The 21,113-nt window shown below is 42.9% G+C and overlaps 8 protein-coding genes across 8 annotated transcripts; 5 read left to right on the top strand and 3 right to left on the bottom strand.

Annotated features, from left to right (window-relative positions):
* Window positions 1–1,114: 1,114 nt before the first annotated feature.
* Window positions 1,115–2,669, top strand: BDB00DRAFT_963950 (spermidine synthase). The gene is made up of 5 exons (XM_053129761.1): window positions 1,115–1,233; window positions 1,380–1,518; window positions 1,613–1,667; window positions 1,762–2,008; window positions 2,118–2,669. The coding sequence occupies exons 1-5, from the start codon at window positions 1,164–1,166 to the stop codon at window positions 2,480–2,482; spliced, it is 876 nt and encodes a 291-aa protein (XP_052974522.1). The 5' UTR covers window positions 1,115–1,163; the 3' UTR covers window positions 2,483–2,669.
* A 1,955-nt stretch (window positions 2,670–4,624) lies between these two features.
* Window positions 4,625–7,678, bottom strand: BDB00DRAFT_849234 (uncharacterized protein). Its single transcript, XM_053125357.1, has 9 exons — window positions 7,349–7,678; window positions 6,795–7,265; window positions 6,560–6,726; window positions 6,302–6,476; window positions 6,114–6,223; window positions 5,851–6,031; window positions 5,664–5,782; window positions 5,368–5,567; window positions 4,625–5,267 (listed from the first exon to the last, which is right to left on the bottom strand). The coding sequence occupies exons 1-9, from the start codon at window positions 7,380–7,382 to the stop codon at window positions 5,075–5,077; spliced, it is 1,650 nt and encodes a 549-aa protein (XP_052974523.1). The 5' UTR covers window positions 7,383–7,678; the 3' UTR covers window positions 4,625–5,074.
* A 1,430-nt stretch (window positions 7,679–9,108) lies between these two features.
* Window positions 9,109–9,973, top strand: BDB00DRAFT_877644 (uncharacterized protein; the record flags this gene model as incomplete). Its single annotated transcript, XM_053127643.1, has 2 exons — window positions 9,109–9,255; window positions 9,380–9,973. The coding sequence occupies 2 exons, from the start codon at window positions 9,109–9,111 to the stop codon at window positions 9,971–9,973; spliced, it is 741 nt and encodes a 246-aa protein (XP_052974524.1).
* Window positions 9,974–11,327: 1,354 nt separating this feature from the next.
* Window positions 11,328–11,720, top strand: BDB00DRAFT_877645 (uncharacterized protein; the record flags this gene model as incomplete). Its single annotated transcript, XM_053127644.1, has 3 exons — window positions 11,328–11,354; window positions 11,429–11,581; window positions 11,676–11,720. 3 exons carry the CDS (start codon window positions 11,328–11,330, stop codon window positions 11,718–11,720), a joined length of 225 nt encoding a protein of 74 aa, XP_052974525.1.
* A 367-nt stretch (window positions 11,721–12,087) lies between these two features.
* Window positions 12,088–14,296, bottom strand: BDB00DRAFT_877646 (major facilitator superfamily domain-containing protein; the record flags this gene model as incomplete). Its single annotated transcript, XM_053127645.1, has 7 exons — window positions 12,088–12,341; window positions 12,496–12,900; window positions 13,006–13,573; window positions 13,652–13,800; window positions 13,918–14,011; window positions 14,107–14,148; window positions 14,234–14,296. 7 exons carry the CDS (start codon window positions 14,294–14,296, stop codon window positions 12,088–12,090), a joined length of 1,575 nt encoding a protein of 524 aa, XP_052974526.1.
* A 536-nt stretch (window positions 14,297–14,832) lies between these two features.
* BDB00DRAFT_59807 (uncharacterized protein) lies at window positions 14,833–17,064 on the top strand. The gene is made up of 3 exons (XM_053117980.1): window positions 14,833–15,306; window positions 15,422–16,115; window positions 16,195–17,064. Exons 1-3 carry the CDS (start codon window positions 14,995–14,997, stop codon window positions 17,013–17,015), a joined length of 1,827 nt encoding a protein of 608 aa, XP_052974527.1. The 5' UTR covers window positions 14,833–14,994; the 3' UTR covers window positions 17,016–17,064.
* A 26-nt stretch (window positions 17,065–17,090) lies between these two features.
* On the bottom strand, window positions 17,091–18,675 carry BDB00DRAFT_849249 (ubiquitin carboxyl-terminal hydrolase). Its single transcript, XM_053125358.1, has 6 exons — window positions 18,609–18,675; window positions 18,428–18,521; window positions 18,129–18,363; window positions 17,816–18,014; window positions 17,448–17,716; window positions 17,091–17,335 (listed from the first exon to the last, which is right to left on the bottom strand). Exons 1-6 carry the CDS (start codon window positions 18,649–18,651, stop codon window positions 17,174–17,176), a joined length of 1,002 nt encoding a protein of 333 aa, XP_052974528.1. The 5' UTR covers window positions 18,652–18,675; the 3' UTR covers window positions 17,091–17,173.
* Window positions 18,676–19,149: 474 nt separating this feature from the next.
* BDB00DRAFT_932869 (uncharacterized protein) lies at window positions 19,150–20,894 on the top strand (the record flags this gene model as incomplete). The annotated part of the gene is made up of 6 exons (XM_053129101.1): window positions 19,150–19,440; window positions 19,567–19,606; window positions 20,031–20,161; window positions 20,264–20,404; window positions 20,498–20,647; window positions 20,726–20,894. 6 exons carry the CDS (start codon window positions 19,150–19,152, stop codon window positions 20,843–20,845), a joined length of 873 nt encoding a protein of 290 aa, XP_052974529.1. The 3' UTR covers window positions 20,846–20,894.
* Between the last annotated feature and the right edge of the window lie 219 nt (window positions 20,895–21,113).

The following is a 21,113-nucleotide window of genomic DNA, read 5'->3' on the forward strand; positions in this document are numbered from 1 at the left end:
TGAAGTATATCATATGGACAGGAAATCTCCATATACGATACAGAGATTTAGATATGTCAGAAAAAGGCAATCAACCATAAATGTGCATTTTATGCTTTATCTAGCTCCTAACGCCGCCTGTCTCTTTATATGTACCTATGTAGATGCTTCGTGGGAAGAAATCAACCGTGTAAGACTTGATTTTGACCTGTCTGTGATCGCTACCTGTCATACGTTCTTCTCGTTACAAGCCTATGAGTAATGGATTCCCAAATTCGTCGTTTTACTGTTGCAATTATCTGGCCGGATGATAGAGATGATGAAAATAGAGATGACCATGTACTATAACGTCAGTAAAAGTGATAAATTATGATGGGAAGGCTAGATCATTTTGCAAGAAAGCTGAGATGCTAAAAACAACAAAAAGATTCTGCACAATGGTGTAATTAATCTTACCAACTACAATAACATTGGCTATCTAAAGATCAAAAGAAGAGGTCACTACTGTTTCAAGCCTGTATGTAGCCACACAAGGCATAGCGACGAAGCATTTCGATTTACTAGTGCCCGGACAGACAAAAACGGAGAAGAAAGAAGTACAGAAATGAGGAGCGTGGTGGCCGGAAAATTGTGTCGCTATCTGTTGTGTGTGTGTCTTTGGGCACAAACGTGGGTACATGTTACTTGGCCCTGTTTTCTGGACATGGCACATACACACCATAACCAGCAATGACACTAACAGCAATAGCGATAGACGGCTTGAAAACCAAGAAACAAACACGGCCCTCTCGTGTCGCGACCTTCCCCCTACAGAGATGAACGTAGTAGTTTTGGAGTCGCAGAAGATGTGATGACTTGAGAAAAAGAAGGAAGGTAGAATTTTTATTTTTTTGTATTACAATGGATCAGGTACCAGCTGGTTTCTTTTTACCCCCCATGGGGTGTGTGCGTGTGTGATGATGATGATCATGCTTTGGCGATGTGTTCTTCGTCATCACAGCATTGTTAGAATTAAAAGTCAGTTCCCATCATCATGTTCTACATCAGACGTCAGCACGTTACTGCGTGCCCTCCGGCGACGCTCCTCTATAAAACGGGCGGGGAATCCGGGTAGCATTGCATGTACTACCTTTCTCTTCTTATACTCTGTATGTAAATCGTACAAGACCAAAAAGAAGTAAATAATGACGGTTCTTCATCCTTGCATCAGAGACGGCTGGTTCTATGAAAAAAGCGAAATGTGGCCAGGACAAGGTCAGTTTTCCTTTCTCTTTCTTTCTTTTAGTTGTGCCGCTAGTGCTTGCTGCACATTATCGACGAAGAGTGAGGAAACATCTCGAAGAATAGCGGCATTTTTAAACTGAAAACCCCCTCGTCCCCCCTCAACACTTATTTTACAGCGCTTGGCATCCAAGTCAAGCGAGTCCTCCATCATGAGAAATCCAAATACCAAGATATCTTAGTGTTTGAATCAACCCACTACGGAAACGTATTAGTGCTGGATAATGTAATCCAACTCTCCGAACGAGACGAATTCTCGTAAGTATCCTGTTTTGTACCTTTCTGTCTTGCTTTTACACCCCTTCATCATCTTCATCATCTCACACACCATGACGGTGTCTTATCTTTTCAGGTACCAAGAGATGATTGCCCATCTTGCCATGAACTCGCATCCGAGCCCAAAGAAGGTACAGTTGAAAAAGGGTAAAAGTAGAATGTTTAAACAAGTGCAAGTGGCAGCTAAAAGGGCGGGTGCTCAACCCCACTTTCCCCCAAGATTAGGTATTGGTGATTGGTGGCGGTGATGGTGGAGTGCTTCGAGAAGTTGTCAAACACGAAGGCGTTGAGGAAGTCCATATTGTGGAAATCGACGAAGCGGTTCCTCGTGTCTCGCGTAAGTATCTTCCCAAGATGGCGGTAGGATTCGATCATCCGAAAGTGAAGCTTTTCATCATGGATGGCTTTGAGTTCCTCGAGGACAAGGCCAACGCGTATGATGTGGTTATCACCGATTCTTCTGATCCTGATGGTGCGTACTTGAGTGATTAAATGGCTTGTGTGTGCTGTGGGCTTAGCTTCTCTATAGCGTTTTTCTCACACTTCTTACTCCTTCATCCCATTGATTAAAATATGTGCAGGCCCGGCAGAGTCGCTTTTCAAGAATGAGTTCTTCCAAATGCTCAACATGGCCATGACAGCCGACGGTGTTTTCAGCACGCAAGCCGAATGCATGTGGCTCTACATTGATGATATCCGAAAGGCCCTGGATTTCAACCGAACCTTGTATCCTCAGGTACATTATGCGTACTCCTGTGTGCCATCCTACCCATGCGGACAAATTGGCCATATCCTTTGCTCCAAGAATCCGAATGTCGACTTGACAAAACCCCTTCGACGATGGACACCAGAAGAAGAAGTTCAGCTTTTCAAGTATTACAGTGCGGATATGCATCAAGCTGCTTTTATCATACCCCAATTTGCAAAAAAAGCCCTTTTCCTTTAAGGTACTACTGCTGACTACTACACCAAGCAGTATCAGCAAGAGCAGTAGAAATACTACTTGAGTACCATCATACCATGCCCCATCCACTAGTACAATTTCTTCACCGCATCAAACAAACTGTACATTTACCATACACACACACACTCTCTCTGCTCTCAGTAAATAAAAAAGAATACACACTGCAAGCGGCGCCTTAATATAATCGAGGTGTCGCGACAGCATGAATCTTTCTGTTCTCTCTTTTTCTTCTGTTCTTCAACCATACCTCCATCACTGGACAGCACTGTCAGGCACATAGCCGCTAAAAGCAGTATCACCAACAGCAATGAGCCTACCCGTAATCAATTTGGACCAGCATCCTCTACTATCGAGTCAGTAACCAAACGAAAGCGTGGAAAGAACGACGATCAAGATGGCGATTCAAACAACACGGCCGCCAAAATCAAAGTGACAGTAGCACCACTACTGCTAGCAAAGCAGTACTGATCACCGCAGCTAAAAAAAATATAAAAGCGACAGAGAAAGATGGTGCTGACCATTAACACGGTCGCCAGCGTACCGCAACCCGCTTCGCCCTTGGATCTCTGGAAGAACATCCTCAGTCACTTGTGTCCGTCGCAAATAGCACGATTTGCAGCTGCATCACCTGCCCTACAATCACTTGCCTTGTGTCTTCCGATCTGGCAAGAGATCTGCGAAAAAGCCAAGCTACCTGCTCCAACAACCAAAAAGAGGCTCATGCAGCACGCCTGTTAGTTTATGCAAGAAATTATACGAGCAATGTTTTGCCGGATACGTAGGCACAACTCACAGTGGCGGCTGTCAAGCGCTTTACCCGTCGACTCGAAAGAGCAAAAGAAAACCATCAACATGTGTCTCAAATGCCGCCAGAAGCACTTTGAGCAGTATCCTAAACCTGGTATGACCGATTGGCGTCGCAAGACATACGCGATCAAATTGGTGTAGACGCACAAGAAGCCAAGCGCAAGGCAGCTTCAGATCGACGAGCAAATAAGGTCTGGGAGAAGCAACAGGAACGGCGCAACCAGCTAGCAGAAGCACTTGCGAACGAAGGGTTTTAGCTCAATAAAGGAGATATCGGATGCAAGCTCTATATCGCGAGCGGCAGAAAAACAGGAACTTTTGAACACCTTGTCGCACGCATTGTCGAACATTCTTAGCGCGAGCGTGCAAAAGAACGACACCAACAGCTCAAGAACAGACTTGATCTGCATGGTATCAAACTACGATCTGACTTACGCCTGGAAGCAAGCGGATATCGAGTCTGGAGAAGGTGGACGAGAGGGTCGAAGCATAGATCGAGAAGCTTTGGGCTTTAGCCGAAACAACTTAAAGTGAGGATCGTCATATGTTTGGTCATACGGTCGAACCCACAAGTCCATAAATTCTGAAAGAAGGAGGACCAAGGCGCTCAAGAAATACATCCTCAAACGAATCCAGCATGGCATGTGGAACGACGTCAATGAAGATCCGAATAACCTGATCGACCACCGAGCTTGTTGTGGGACCTTATAAGACAAATTTCACACCCGATCTGGAGTGCTTAATATCGGTGTATTGGCTGGCAAGACAAGTGCAAAGGATGGATCCCACAGATCTTACGAGTCTGACGGATGAATTTCTACTTCGGATCATGGAAGTAGGCGTTAAAACTCCTGTCCAGGAATGACTTAATTGAGCTGATCGTCAAAAGGCGTTGTCATCACCATGAAAGAAGAACGAGCAAAACACATTCACGCAGCCTTTACCACAAAAGTCAGAGGAAGCCTTCTTAGCTGCAGCAGCTAGGGCAGTTGAGGAAGTACATTATGAGTATGATCGACAGTTCACGTCAGGTTGTACTGGACTAGATCAAGGGAAAGTACATTAAGGAAATGGCCAGCGATCTACCTTTCATTCTTCAAGACTTCTTCAACACAAGCAGTAAGAATAACTCACAACTGACCAACTCGCAGTACTATCATTGCAGGGACGTAATTTCCGCAAACAAGCCAGTTAAATCAAAGAATAGGAAGGAGTTCAGCCAAAGTACCTGATGGAGTTGCTGAAGTCCATCAAGTCTTATCGAATCCTTACAGCATCCAAGTAAGGCCGCTATCACCTTATCTATCAACTAGAGTATATCATTATCAATATCAGTTTCTATATATGCATACAAAGGACATTCACTATCATAGCAAATATGCTAGTCCTCTCGCATTCCGTGGTAATAAGCCTCATTTATTACCCTTTCATCGGATGCTCCCCCTACTCTTCTGCAAGAGGTTAAAGCATATCCACATAAATAAACATTACTCCATAATAGCAATCATCCATCGCAAAGAAAAATTGGATGTGGTAAACGAACTCTACATTCCTTCACAACTGTGGGAAAGCAAGGTATATATAGTGATATGTGACGTGACGAATGATGATGATGATGACTGACAATGATAATACAATTGCTAAAAAGGAAAATAGGGAAAAGGGCATTTGTAGCAAAATTTGTTCGAGATACTCATAGTAATAGTGGAATTTGAACGATGTTGGTTAGTGATAAAATTACGGAGGAGAGAAGAGCAGGCAAAGAGGCTAACAAATGATACAACTTTGTTTTTTCTTTCGCTTTGCAGCCAGGTGATCAGTATGTCGTTGCTCTGCTAATAACTGTTGTTGTTGTTGCTGCTGCTGTTGTTGCCATTGTTCTTGTTGCTGACGATGACGACGCTGTTCTTCTTCCGCACTCGAAAATTCATGTTGCTGCAGAGAAAGTGCCAGAACATAGCTAATAAAATTGTAATGTTCAAGTATCCTTTCAATAAACCAACCTTTCTCTCATACATATGTGCAAGCAAGCAAAAAAAAAGGCCAAAGGAAACCCTTACTCTAAATCATCTTGTCCTGCTTGTGGAGGAGGTGAGCGGACAATTTCAGGCTTCTTAAACATGCTATTGAAAAATTCAGATGATCCTTGGTCAACATCACCTAAATTCTCCCAGACAACCATTTCCTCGGAAGCCAATCCTGAATCTGTTACGAGTATATAGAGTGTGGATGTTTCTGGGTGCTTGAAAAGCGTAGAGAACTAATATGTAAACATATATTGATTAAAAAAGGTTTTTCAAATACATGATTCTAATCTAATCTTAACAAAGAAAGCAAAAGTGTAATTTGGGCTTACATGGTTATTACGAAACAGTACACAGAGCTTATTGCTTGGGATCGTCGAAACCAACGATTCGAGACCATGATATGTCAGTTGTGTTGCTGTATCTTCCAGAAATGCTGCCGCGACAAGACCTATCGCACCACATAATTACATTAGATCTTCGCAGTATATCCGCCGGTTTTCTCTACTTGCTATTTACCTTCTTGGATTTGTCGCTCTTCTTCTGGAGACCATTGCTTGGATCCGCCGTTCATTGCATGTTTTCCATCTGCACTTTCGACGACAGCACCACTGCTCAATGTATCACCACGAACCACACATTCTACCACAGAGTTATACGATCCACATTTCTCCGCGACTATTCGATATGTTTCTCGATCCTACCAATAGCAAAATATAAGCATACATTACTTCCGGTGAATATTCACGAGATGCCTCTACCTTCCACACACACACACATACTTGAGGATCTGCTAGCCATCCATGTACAAGATCAACGCCAAATAAATCGAACATGGCAAGTTCGGCAGTCGGCTCAAATCCTCGTATCGATGAAAATCGAACATTGACATCTGTGGATATTCGACTACTGTGTTAATAACTCGTTGAAATCCAGCCTTATATAGGTCATTACTTGCATACAAACTTACCTAATCCCATTTGAAGGTTGGGAAGTATAGATAATGCAGCATCCAGATTATATCGGTAAGTAAGAACATATTCTGCCGTGGATTGTCTAGAATCAACTCGATCCATGTCAGTAGCTTCATATTGAGTTGGGCTGGCTGATACAACTTCTTGCTGCTGTTGCTGATTTTCACTTCTCTATAGAAATACACGTGTAAACATGTCGTCAAAGTGAAAGAACTTGAGGATCCATGCCTCCAAAACTACTCATTTTTTTGTACCTTAGAATCATCAGTATTGGGAGAAGGACCATGATTAAGCAAATAATCCCCCAAACGCTCCACCAGGTATTCGAATGTCACCTCCTCTCGATCGGGCGGTCTGATTTCGAGATCACCTCGCAAAAACAAAACATTACATATTGCCACGAGGGGGCATGGCCCATTTTCTATTGATGGCATGATGTTATCAGAGATAATGCCACTCTTTGGTGGATTGTCCGTATAGTTCACATACCATTCTGTGTAATTATGAGGACGTCCTTCTTCTTCCCAGTAGCAAAGTCAAACCATCGAATCCTTTTCGTCAGATATTCTTGCGCTGCACCAGTTTGCTCAGAAGGTTGCTGCTGTTGTTGTTGTACTTCCTGTTGCTGTGTTTGCTCTTCGTTTTGTATCTCTTGTTTGCTTTGCACTTGCCCGTCTTGCTGCTGCTGGTGTGTTTGATCCTTTTGTGGCTGTGGTTGAGGCCGTTCTTCCTGCGTTGCTGGTGGCAGTGGTGCTGCTCCTAACGACATTGACGATAAAGATAGTTCTTGCCTGTAACGTTGAGTTTGGGCCTGCTCACATTGCTGATCATTAAGCAAATCGGGTGCGTCGGCTCTACTGCTAACGGAGGTCTCAGCATCTTTGGCAGCCGACGTTAATGTCGGTTCTGGTGGTCGTGTCTTCGTCGTTACTCGTGGCGATTGTTGTAATGATGTGTCCTCTAAAAATAGTAATTCGACAAGCGCGAATCAAACGGTAAGTGCATTATAGATATCAAGTTTATAACGTCATTCCCTTCTTTACCAGTGGATAGGCTGTCTTTAGTAGAGGTTGACATTGGTGTCTTTGCTTGCTATCTTCTCTTAAAGTAAGGAAGAAGGTGGGACAAGGGGAGGGAACTAGTCTCGAAAAAGAAAAAGGGGGAGGTGCTGTTGTAGGCTCACTCTTGCTTGCTTGCTTATAGAAATTGGTAGCTATAAAAACAGATAGAGAGGCAACTGGGTCGTTTCTTTTGCTGCTGTCACGTCCCAAACAAGTCCTTATCGCTTGGCGTAATTGCATGATCCGCGCTCAGCAACTTTCTGTGTTGCTTATTCGTCTTTTTCCACCTCGTGGCATTTTGATTTCTGCTCTCTCTATCTTCTCGAATGGAGTCTCCACTCTTGCACATCCATCTCGAGTGACAATATAATTAAATGAGAGCCTTTTGTTGGTACATAGCATCTCACACTACTTTGATTAATCACACAATCATAAGCAGGAAATCGACTTGAGTGGCTACCCTTTAAAATTAACTATTTTCCCTATGCAACACGTTGTTTCAGCCTGCCACTCAGGCGCACCAATGATATACCCGTTCTGCCGGCTGACGCGCTGCTACATGGTTATTTTCATATTGTGTTTCGCATGGCATAGTGGAGACGCTTTGTTCCCTCCATACTTATGTTGTAATTGCGTATAGTCCTATCTAGGGGGTGAGATCCTTCCCCGTATTGGGGCTGTAAATGCATAGCAGTAACCAGTGGAGGAGAGGGATATTCAACAATAGGAAAGCAGCTCTCTTTTTCCCCTCCTTATTTTTGGTTTCGATTGCTCTGGTAACAAGACTAGAAATTTTTCGTACGTATACGATCTGGAGGCCTCAAGGTACCCAGGATAAGATCAATTTGATACTGATGGAGCATGGCTCGTAACACATAATTCAAATAAGTCTTCTTGTATCTGAAACCGCATTATATCGTTATTGTTTATATGTATATGGGTATGGAAATCCACTCTCGTTATGTATGGCTTGAATACATGTAAATTCTCATTTGGACTTTTGCTATTGGCAGACTTAGCAGTCGAACTTTGCATAATCCGATCAAAGAGTACTCATATATTAGACTCGCAACAGAGAACTTGGTGAGGATTTGAGCTTTGGACTGCACTACTAACAGAGTTGCGGATTTATTCATGGATAGTAATGTAGCAATTTTTCAGCGGACGTTCATAGTGTGGTGCTAGTCCTGAACTCATTGTAGGCGTGGCGCCTACTTCCACATTTTCTAATCATATATTTTTAACTTGAATATTCGATCTTGACGGTAGACAGAGGTCCTTTTGTATAGTGAACATAGTAATGAATACCATGTATACTAAATAAACCCATGGATCACACAACCTGGAGTATCTATAAAGTCTATAATCTTTTGCAAAGCGCTGCAGAAATAATAGCTCATTTCGAGTTATGATCGTTTCCTCGTAATAAATAGAGCTATTGTTGGTATAGTACGAATGTTGGGTATGAACTTTCTTTCTTTAATTGACACCATCAGTGTTATTTTTAAGGACATTGTAAAAACTAAGCGATGCAGCACAATGAACACTCAATACTGGACTGTTAAGTTAACGATGAACACTAGGGATCACATTCTGGCAGAAAGTTTCATATTTAAAGCACTTGTCATTTCCTTTGTCTTGCACTTCCCTTTAACCACTTTGCTTCTCCAATCCTCCAAGTCCTGCACTTACTATCAACTACCCCTACCAGTTTCTTCAGTATTAGCACTATTAACAACACCATGTGGACCGAAAGCGATAAGCGTATCGTCATTAAAGCCAAGGGAGAGAAACCCAATTGTGCTTGGGAGAAAATCGCCCTATCAATCAAACATCGGCACTCGGCGGAAGGGTGTCGAAAAATGTACGATCGTGATCGATTTGACTCGGTAAGTAGTCAATAGCATACACAAAAGTATAGATACTTTTGCCTTCTTCGGCGGTATTTTGCCAGTTTCTCTGTAGTTTCTTGATCGATGTTGTTGTTGTACTAAAATATTTATTGATAAATAGAAGCCTAAAACGCCATTGTCCCTCCCTGAACGCCGACAAGTCGCCAAGATGCGCCAGCGTGAGCCGCCTACCGCCTGGAGAAAGGTATCCGCAACTGTGGGTCATTCTACCAAGGTCTGCCAGGATCTCATAAAGAACCATGCCACAGACAAAGAACTCAAACGAGGACGTAGAGAGGCTTTGTCGGAAAAGCAATGCAAGGAGAAGGAGGCGGAAAAGGCCCAAAAGAAGAAGGAGGGTGCACGAAAAGGTGATGACAACAAGGAATACGAAACGAAGAGATCGTCGGTGGCATTGTCAGCACCATCAACCAAGAAAAAAATAAGAAACTCATCTTCGTCGGAAGCAGCCGCAACAAAAAGCTCGTCTAAAGCGTCGTCTTCGCCTTCAACTGGCGCTGCTGCAAAGAAGGTGACCACTGTCAAAAAACGTTGGACAGATGAAGAACAAACTAAGCTTATCCATCATCGCCGTGATGGAAAGTTAGCTTGGAAAGATATCGCTCGTGATCTTGGCCGTACTGTTCCTTCATGCCAGTCCAAGCATCAACGTGTTAAAAATTGGCTGCTCGAGCACCCCAGAAACCATAATTAAGGGAATGGCACAGACAATGTAGCAAAACACTTTGTTTTTGAAAAGAGTAGAACCACAAGAAGTTAAGCAGTAATGCCATAGTAGTTTTCCTCAATAAACATCATTAGCTTGTCAAAAATGTAAATTTTCGATGCTCTTGCTCTTGATAGACAAGTGCAATAGCTGCGTATGCAGCCATGTTGCATCTATGCAATCAGCTGGACCAAATGGGAATTTACAGCGAAAAGTGGACCAATGTGTGGTGACGCCATTTTTTTAAAGTAGAAAAGAAGATGGTAAACTTGTGTCACCTGGACCGGCATAATTGTGGTAATCTTTGTCATATATAGACCTCTTCTGTCCGCAGTAGCAACAGCAGTGACGATGTATTTTGCTTGCTTAGTGTATATACGCAGACTTTTGTCGTCATTCAATCATGATCACAATGAATTGTTCTCGGCATCAATTAGCATCATTGTAAAGTTGAGCTGAGTTTAGGGTTGCTGGTTACACTTTTAAGTATTGTGGTTCCTTTTTATCTTGCAATAATTACGATGAAACGCATTACTACAGCACAAAGTGCGTGTGATCATTCTCTTATCCTAGTCGTACCGGCCCAAACACTGAGAGTTCAGACAAATAAAGAACAAAAAGAAGCTTGTGATCATATATTACTACTTATTACCAATGGATGTGCGTGTACTAGATATGTTTTCGTTTAAGGAAAAGAATAAATCATGATTTATTAGGAAATAGGGGGGAGGGGGGCTTGTCGTACTGCCGGTAATGGTGGTGGAATGACATCCATTTGTTCCTTCCTGAATGCATGTGTAAGCCGTGCAACTTTACTATTGTTTTTCTTCCCTTATTATTGTAGTAGTAGTACAGGCAGCAAGAAAGCTATTAACAAATGCACCATAGTAATAAAGTCTATGGCTTTTGTCGAATTAGGAGAGTATGTTGATCATAAAAGATTCAATTCTCAAAAATAAGCCCATAATATGGCGCTCGCTCATCGTGTACGCACTGTAGTTGGTAGTATGTAGCACAAACAAGTACCAAGGCGCGGGCTGTGCGCACATACCACGTTACACCATTCGCGTCATTTGGTTTCACAAAACTGTTGTCTGTGATGCATGTATTATTTGCTGATAGGTCCCCAACTGTTGTTGTGGGGCAGAAAGGAGAAGGGCAGGTGGGGAAGGTACTAGACTAAATGTTCGCAGCATGAACTCTATTTTGGCGGGCTCATCGAATAAAACGTCATTCCGGTACCGAACATTGTCGTACCAAAACACTCTTTCTTTTTTCTATAAGAAAACCATCTCTTTCTCCCCACTTCATTTATCTTCTTTTCCTTATTCAATTCCAAATAATGGGCTCCAGTGGCTCCAAACCAAAGGTGAATTCAACAGATAATATAGTGAAATCCATTAGTTAACAATAACAATTCGTGCAATTGTCAATATCACATAGGCAAAAGCTCCACCGACACTTCCTCCACCTCCACCTCCGCCGCAGTACACTTTCTGCATGCCCATGCCGTGTTTGATGTTCATACCTATTTATGCACAAGCACAGCCAGTAGCTCCTACTGCTCCTCTAGGACCACCATTGAATCCACCCAAGGTAACTATTATTTGCTCTGAAAAGACGCTCACTATGCTTGTTGTTTGTTTGTTTGTTTGTTTGTATGCTAAGCGCATTGTATTTGCTTGTGTAGATCGCACCTCCAGATCGACGAACGTTCTGGAATCCACGCAACTAGCTTTCTTGCTGAAAGATCTCGTTATTGCATCTCCCTGTACTTCTAAGCACCCATCATTATAGCATCTATTAGCATCTCTATCGCAGTATCCACACCGATCGTTTATTACCATCATTATTAGAAATTAAGAAGCATGTTTTTTATTTTGCAGAAAAAAAGGTCTATGAAATGGTATATGATATATAACAATGCAAATGGATGGAAAATGCCAAGTCGGGATAGTAGGAGATAGGATGAACAGGAAGGGTCTTTTAGTGGAGACTGAAGGAAGGGGATAGATGTGTGTGGAGGAGAAAGATGGTTGATAAAAGGTGCATGACTATAATAGATGGATGTGTGTTTTTTATGTGGATTTTGCTTTGATTGTCTAAGCACGACGATTCATGTCTTCTTCGTCTTCTGGAGGAGGGAACACTTGCTCTTCACGCAAGAACTTTGAAGTATCGTAGTCGACGGGATTAAGTTTTGTGCTCGAATAGAAGGTAACAACGCCGACAATGGACAAGGTAATCCAGGAAATGTGGATCCGGATGGGATACGGGATCCATTCGGCTCCTAATGACGCGGACCAGATTGCACCACATGTCGCCGGTCCGAAAGCCCGCATGCCACTTGCACAGCCTATCAGATTGCAACCCGAAAGAAGTCAGTTTTCTCACCTAGTATTCAACGTTCTTGTACCTCTCCCTCTCTCTCTCCCTCTCTCTCTTGTTTCTTGCACTTCCTCCCAAAAGCTTTCGTAATCAACAGCTCAGAGCAAAAAGCCAAAACTTACATTGAGCAAAGCCGTTCACAGCACCCAAGCAATCCAACCGTGGCGCAGCATCATTTGTCAAGATGGTACAGCTCGTGAATGCAGTGGTATGGAACATGGTCTTTAACGTCGAAGTGAGAATCAGCCCTACCCAGACCCAGAACTTGGTCTGCGTGTGGCCGCTTGGATCGGGGATATTGTACATGTAGCGCGTAAAACCTTGGCCTAAGTATAGAAAGATACAGCCAAAGAGAACAATCTGGAAAAGTCGTAGCTGGCCAAACCACCTGGTCCATGCAGGCAGCAGGAGCAGCTGCACAAATAGTGTAACACAGCCGCAGTAGGCCAATGCAATGCCAATTTCATCGGATTGGAATCCAAGGCCACCATTTTCCCGCTTGCTCGCCGTCCAAATGGGGAACAACTCTAAATTATACAATAAAACGATGAGTATATAACATACACACACGCATGTGCAGTAGTGGCCGTGTGAATTCTTCTTTGTCATGAGATATACTCAGTGAGCTTTACCGTCATAAAAGATTGCTTGGAATGAAAATAGAGCATATGCCAAGCAGATCGCCAGGACAGCAGGCGTTAGTGATTCTCGGAATGACGGCGCTGGTGATTGATCGGGTAAAGTAGGTGTGGGCGAAGTTGTCGAGCGTCGATCGCTGTCATCTGTTGTTGTGCCATTGAAAGTGTTGTAGTCTTCGTTGTGTTGAATCAAAGGACGTTCTTCCTCAAGTTCATGGAACACCTTGGTCGGTGGATCCTGTGTGGTTGGCTTTGCGCTTTCTAATGTCTCTTCCAGGAAGAAAATGCCGAAGATCAAGCCAAGTGCACAGATCACGGCAGATACAAAGCAGGGAAGGAAATATGGAAATTCGGTAAAGAAATCAGTAAGAGGACCGCCACGGCCAAAGATACTTGGATACGTTTCAACTGGATTGGACAAAAGACCACCCAGCATGGGGCCCAATATACTGCCAATGCCAAACATCAAAGGCAAAAACGAGAACGCTCGTGCTCGCTGTTCGGGTGAATGTTCGATTGTGATTTCTGATACCATGCTTTTCAACACGCTCACGTTGCCATTCTATGTGTGTTGATACTTATGATTAGCAGGAACGCACATTTCATCTCTAACATGTTGTTGCAATGCCTTGCTACTTACCAAAAGACCACACAAGCTACGAGAAAACAAAGCCCATGCAAAGTTTTTCGACAGGCCAAACAGTAGAATGCTAGACAAGGTGCCAAACAGACCAAAAAGAATGACAGGCCGACGGCCAATGCGATCGGATAACATGCCCCAGTGAATGCCTGGTGATGCACGATGAAAATAAAATGGTCATGGATCCACAGCGAGAAAATTGACAATTAACACGAGTCATATACATACAGAGATCATCGTTTTGGATATAAAGGAATTCACATTACCTGTCAGCAGCTGGGCAACAGCAAAGGCTGATGTAATGAAACCAACATAGTAGCCAAGATGCTTCTCGTCCGTCAGATTAAAGTCACGGATCATCTATTTGTTTGTCGTTTGTTTAGTTAGTGAGTTATTCTGTTGTAAGCTGCAAAGAAAACACTGTGGTGGAGTGCAAATATTTGTGTAGCACTTACGAAGAGAATGAATGGGAAAATCACTGTGAAGCATATGGGTTCCTGAAAATATTAAAAAAAAAGTCATTTCCGAGATCAGTATGGTTTGCATTGAGGAAAGGGACGGCAAATGAATTGAAAAGCTTACAGCAAAGCGACATGCGCAAATGATAAACAATTGTCGGTATGGAAGAGGCTTTTCTTTTCCCATTTCGAGATTGCAGCGTTCGCAGAAAAAGTTGAAGCGGGAAAGAAAAGGAGGTGAGAGTCTCTTTTGTACTGATGTTTCTGAATAATTTATTCTTTTTCTAATATGCATGTAGGGACCACTCTTACCGGTGTGTCCGCGCACGGGTAAAAACTGTCCCGGCGGGTTTCTGACTCATTCCTTATATGACATATGTGCGATGAGCAATTAACAGCGGCGTTGTTATCTTCTGCGTACTGCCTCCTTGAGCTCCACTGATACGTGGGATTGCATCATATCAACAGAAGAAAAAGCCTTTGATATAAACAGAATCCGGGCTACTCTTTCTTTGTGGTGTCAAAACCTATCAGTCAATGCACTCTTTCATCACAAGTGAAAGGGTAGAGCACTAAGATTTCGTCAGGTAGACAAAAAATGCTCACACAAAGGAAACCCTTAAACACTCAAATGCCTATTACCACTTCTCACTCCATGTATGCGTACATGCATACATAATACATAATCCACATAAATAGTCTGTCCTTAATATAAGGCATTGTAATTGGCGATTGGTGTTAAATAGAGACATATCATCGTAAAATGCACCGAGGAAGAACAAAAGCTGCTAGGAACAAAGACATTTAGGAAAATTAAGCGACAAATAAGGTTTGCTTGTATTCACTATACCTAAACTTTACCCTCCTGTTTCCTTATCTAAATAAATGCCGCTTATTTTATTGACTGTAATTTTACCACTACTGCTGTCGTTACTATTAACATTTACGACCACTACTACCAACCTCGCTGTCGTCGCCCAAGAAGACAATAATGATGGTAACAGTATAAATGAGCCATTCGTCGTACAGCTGCCGAGCACCGCATCAGGAATCGAAATTCCGTCATATTCTCATGGCTTCTCCCTCGAAATGAGTCACTGGACCACTGTATTCGGTACGCGGAGCGACAAACAAAGTGCTGGATTCCTTCAGCTGCTACGTAACATCGAGGATCGACGAGGCGCCTTGATGATCCGGGTAAACTTACAACAATAGTATCACGACCGCAGCAGCAGATCAAGAGGGCCTTACGGTGCCTTCTGGATTGCCCGATGCACATGTGCTTTGATATTAATTATTCTATCATTTAAAGTTAGGAGGCAACTCCCAAGACGCCGCGTCTTCGGACGAAAGCATCAGCGCGCCGATCGCAAAAACGGGCGAGCAAGCAACACGCACCAACAGTGGCGCCACTACATACAACATAAAAGTGCATAGTAAATTGTTTGATGCCATGCGTCGACTCAGCAACATCGTTGCGATCAAATGGACAGTGGGGCTCAACTTTGAAAATGCGGGCGATATGGAAAGCGCTCTGAGTTTGGGCAAGGTTGCTGTAGACAAGCTCGGCGACTTGCTTTATGCAGTCCAAATCGGTAACGAGCCTGACTTGTATGCAAAGCACGGTTTACGATCCGATGGATGGGGCGTTCAAGACTATACGGGCGAATGGGTTGCCTGGGCAACGCAACTGTCACAACATTTTTATAACAACGACGATAACCAACGACAACGCAATATCTTCTCGGGTGGCGTTATTTGTTGCACCTGGCACCTCCAAGACTTGTTAGATAGTGGCTACTTTGAGCGCAGCAAGGAGCTTATCAATTCGATCACTGTGCAAAAATATAGTTCTAATGCATGCTTTGGTGTCGCCAAGGGCGAAATCGATGATTATCTCAGCCATGCATGGATCACTTCGCTGCCACGGAAGATGTACCAAGAACAGGCCCAGGTGATCACGGGCAGCGGCAAAGAATTGGTCATGGGGGAAACCAACACAGCGGGTATGTGAAATTGTTTTTAAACAGGAGCAAACTAGTAGCTCGTACTCTTGCTAATCACAATTGAGTGTAATGCGGACAGCATGTGGTGGCATTCAAGGGATTTCCGACACTTTCGTCTCGGCGCTCTGGTGGGTCGACTGGCAACTGTTTCTGTACTCGATCAGTTTCTCGTCTGTCGAACTTCAACTAGGTGGACCCAAAGCACACTATAACCCAATGTCCAAAATCGGCAGCAGTTGGACAGCGAATCCCATCTATTATGGCTCGTTGGTAACAGCGGAAGCCCTTGGCCCATCAGACACAGCCGCACAGGTCGTGCATATTGATCTGCCATCGGACTCACAAGCTGCATACGCTATTTTTCACAAGCAGCAATTCACATATGCAGTGTTGATCAATTTTGATCCAGACAATGAAGCTGTATTTCCACTACAACCGCAGCAGGAGGGCTGGATACCCGTGGATGATAGTGATGGCATTGCGAAGCTCAAGGTGAAGCGATTGACAGCAACAAGCTTACAAGAACGACATGCGATCCAATGGGCAGGCCAAACATTGCATAATGTATCGGATGGTCGTTTACGAGGAGATGTTGCCATTGAGGAAGTGATATGCAGTGCGCCTGATCGGTGTGAGGTTACACTACCTAAGAGTTCGGTTGCATTAGTCGGACGGCATTTGGATTATTTCAATGGCACGGCTGTCACAGATGATCCATACGATGTCAGTGGTCTTGTAGGCAGCAACGGCGATAACAACAAACCGGTCTCCTCAAATCCCTTAGCATTCACAAGCGCCACTAGCAGCAAAGTCGCTATCGCTATTGGATATCTCTTACCCTTAATGCTTGTTGCACCCGTTTTTTTCCTTCATCATGTGTTAATCACCATCTTCTTATAACACGCTTCTTTGTTCTTTTCATATGTAATTCCTACAATGTACAGTACTACAACATTTTGCAATTAAGTATTATTAAACCTCATAGTAAATAATATTTTGACAGCCTTTTTATTATATTCCACCACACACATACTATATGCGCGCGACGGAAAACAAACTTATTTCTTTTCCGCCGTGGCCTTTGCTTTTTCAGCAGCTCTTGCTGTTGCCTTTTCTTTTGCAGTGGTTATAAGTGGATCAAGTTCCTTGCGTTCTGCAAGTGTACGTAGCAGGTTATAGATCATTGGCACAAAATTGTGCTTGCGAAGTATGTTTTCTCTCTGTTGACAACACATTATGATTAGAAGCGATTCGCATAATCAGTCGTGATTCTCTCGGTTTCTCCTCTCAAAAAGAACTGATCCACTACACATCATATAACAAAATACTTACGTGCCACCGTGCTCGCTTCTCTTTTTCGAGTTGTAATTTGTGTTCCAATAAATTACGATCCTCGTCCAATCGTCGTCGCTCGTCCGTTGCGTCGTCAGGCAACGACAACAACAGCCCATCCACTTCTTCTATCTGTTCTTGGTAAAGATCTATCCGGTCTCCCGTCAATGCCATCAGACTGAAATGCAGTTCACTAGCTCCGTATTTTTCCATTCGACCCATGATAGCTTCATTGGCTTTGGTCACCCAATTATCATCCGTACATGCGCCTAATAAGTCATTTTGTTTATCATTTCAAGAATTAGCGGTCAGTAACATGTAGTAACAAACAGCAACACACAAATTCGAAACCAAAATTACATCATTACCTAGGTTAACTGGGCCTCGACTCAGACCATCCAATTCATAGAGCGCACCATGAATAGGCAAGTACGCGATAAAATGAAATAAGTCCTCGTCTTTGCTTGCTCGTGGATCTTGGATTTCGTTCACAAATGGATCGGATCGTGCAAAACTGTTGTGTACTGATCGGATCAAATCACTGTTTGAGATAGCCAGGCCCTTCATCTATACAGTGTATGTAATTATTAGGCTTTACAGTCAAATGAAAGGAACAGATAACCATCCTCTAATAGGATGCGAAAAATTACTAGCAACAATGTAGTAACAAAGAAAACTCACATCAGGTGGAAAGTCGGCAGTGAATTCTTTAAAGTTACGCAACTCTTGGCCCAAATCAATATCGTCTCGATTCAACAAGATGGATAAAATGGCCTGTGTGGCGCAAGCGTTGTTGATTACTTGGTTGGCAAAGAATACATGGTCTGCGGCCGCATCGGGTTGGCCTCCCGAAGTGGGTTCCGAACCGCCAGAAGCGTCTTGCCATTTGAACAAAAAGATCAAACCAAGGATCGGCCTAAGCAACAACAATCAGTTCATTCTTTGCTAGCTAATCGGTGAAGTTATAAGAAATATCTTACTTTAACTGTTCCATAGTTGATTCGTCTAAGCTCCAAATCTCTTCTACTTGTACGCCCCTGACGCCCATGCCAGAGATCAGTTCTGTGAACACACCTAATGATCCACATGCATACGGAGAGACACAAGTAAGCATTGACTAGGAATTCAATAAAATTATCAGTAAATCAACAAAGGACATACCGGGATCACTCTCGATCAAGCACCAATTGCCAGCTTCACTCATGTTTCTGTGGATATTTAAAAAGAGAGTTTCAAGTTTGAAAAGAAGACCTACTGTCGTCGGGCCGCGTGTATTTTATATGCCACCAAGACATAGTCCGACGTTCCGAGTTACCATTTTAAGGTTCCACCATGAAAATGAAAAGCAAAAGCTTTTTTTTATCATGGCACGAACAAGAACAGTGTTAATATGTTTACCGTAACCATTTGTGCTCTCTTGTATGCGTTACGCAATGCAGTCTATATGTCTTTCGTGTTCATGCTGCAATCATAAGCGCGTTCGTAGAGAAACGGTCATACCTTCTGCACTGACTACTGTGGTGGATAACCTTGTGCGCTGGTCACATTAACTGCATTGTACTCTCCAGCAGTAAGATACTCCACTATCCAGGTTGTACACTCTCTTTTCATGTCCGTGTCTGAGTTTTGCTCAGTACTGATCTGCATAAGAGATTACATTTTCCTCGTTTAGGCCTTTTTTTAGCGTTTCTCTTCGTCAATTATGTCACTGTCGTCCTCGTGCTACAAGGCCACCCAATCTGAAAGTATCCCCCATTGCCAGTATGAAAAGATAGCAATCACAATGACACCAACCGCCCGTCAGCGTCGCCAGCTTGTATGCAACGACGACGATGACGATGAGTCAAACAGCAGAAACAACAACGCAACTCATGTGACCACTATGCTGCGCGTAGACTGCACTGTTTGCGTCGAGTATCCTCAGTACCCTTACAGCATCCATGTCTTTGCTCTGGAGGATTTGGATGTCATTCTGGACCAGGGATTGCTGACAGTACAGATATGTGTTTTCTCTTGTATTATCTGCCTATTCTGTCGAGGCACACTCCTGTCAGAATCTTCGGCTCACCTGCTCATGATGACAATACTGCGAAAATAGGATAAACGGTATTTTGGATAGCACCCAACCTATACATTGGATCAAAAATCCATTACGGCTGGTATGATGACATGCTATACTGCGCTACTGATTACATGATCATTTCTTCAGTGTTCTTAACGCTCGTTTCTACTGAAAGGTTTTGGGCCATTGTGGTTTCGATTTCGAGCAGGAAATTCCGATACATCATAGTGAGTGTAAGCAGTAAATATGTTCATTATATATTATAGAATAGCTACTAAAACATACATGGTAATTGCTTGAAGGCTATCAGTTGCAACTATCATGTACTTCGTCCCCTGTTGACACCCCATTGTCGTACTTGCTTAAGAAGTCAGCACCTCATGGGAATCTGGTTAAGCTCTATCTAAAGACTGAATGGAAAACGCAAAATATCCTTTTTACACATAATGTTCTTATGACAGTATATACAAGCTTTGATGTTTTAAAATCCTTAACCTCGTCCTCCCTTGTTATACATCCAGCAAAGTTATCCGAGGCACTACTAGATCCATCCAACATCACAAATGAGTTTCTTTGTGCCGCCATATTCCAGCTCTTCTGTGACCGAGTCGCTCCGATTTACCCATTGGTATTTTCACCGGAGTACCGCATGGTAACGCGCCATACCTTATTTTTTCACGTTTTTCTTGACATAGCATTACATATATATAATTAAGTTGAGAATTTGCTAAAACATAAAAGGTAATTTATGCAGAAATTGGCCGAATTGACACGCTACATACCCCCTATCGCTCAATCAATACATAACTTAATCACTCGTCAGCAGAGCCATGATCATCAGCACCACCATAAATATGCTAGCGAGACCAGTAAAATTTGCTTGGCACTTATTCAGGTACTGTACAATTAAACGAGTATTAGATCCGACAAGTGCACATTACAGTATCATGGTATTGTATAGCAAACGTAACTTACTGTTACTATATAGGCAACAGCAGCATCTCAATCAAGTAGAGCTCTTCGACCGATTTCGGATCAACAGAACCCACAACAGCTAGAGGATGATACGTGGACAAACGTGGTGATCGCTCTTTACTGCTATTTCAAGGGTACATTACCGTTTCCGAAATATGAAAAGGTATTTAGTAATAGTCATTGTGGTCTTCATTTAATAAGTGTACGAATTAACAGCAATGTTTGGATCGACCTTTGATAGATAAAGGGCATTACTGTTTCTACAACTGAAACTTCTTTCACTGCTGCTGCCGCTCAGCAGAGAGGCACGCCAACTCCTTACGAGTCCGTTGTTGATAGGTGGACGCAGTACGACTACTAAAAAAAATATCATTTCTTAACAAAGCACATCTTCAAATTAGCGATTATCGTACAAACATATAAATTGCTGTATACAATAAATTACTGCCTCTAGTATAGGACCAGCTATACTTATAAACTAAGAGAGTAAGCTCATCGTCTGTATAAGATTTGTTGTGGGTGATAGCAGTAAGAAATCTGACGACTACTCACTCACATATTAAAAGCCAATATTGATGCATTGATCCATCGTTGCTTAATTTTAATAATAAATCTCAGCAGCACACAGG

This window comes from Zychaea mexicana (genome assembly GCF_025766255.1).
Source record: "Zychaea mexicana strain RSA 1403 chromosome Unknown BDB00scaffold_113, whole genome shotgun sequence".
NCBI classification, from domain to species: domain Eukaryota; kingdom Fungi; phylum Mucoromycota; class Mucoromycetes; order Mucorales; family Lichtheimiaceae; genus Zychaea; species Zychaea mexicana.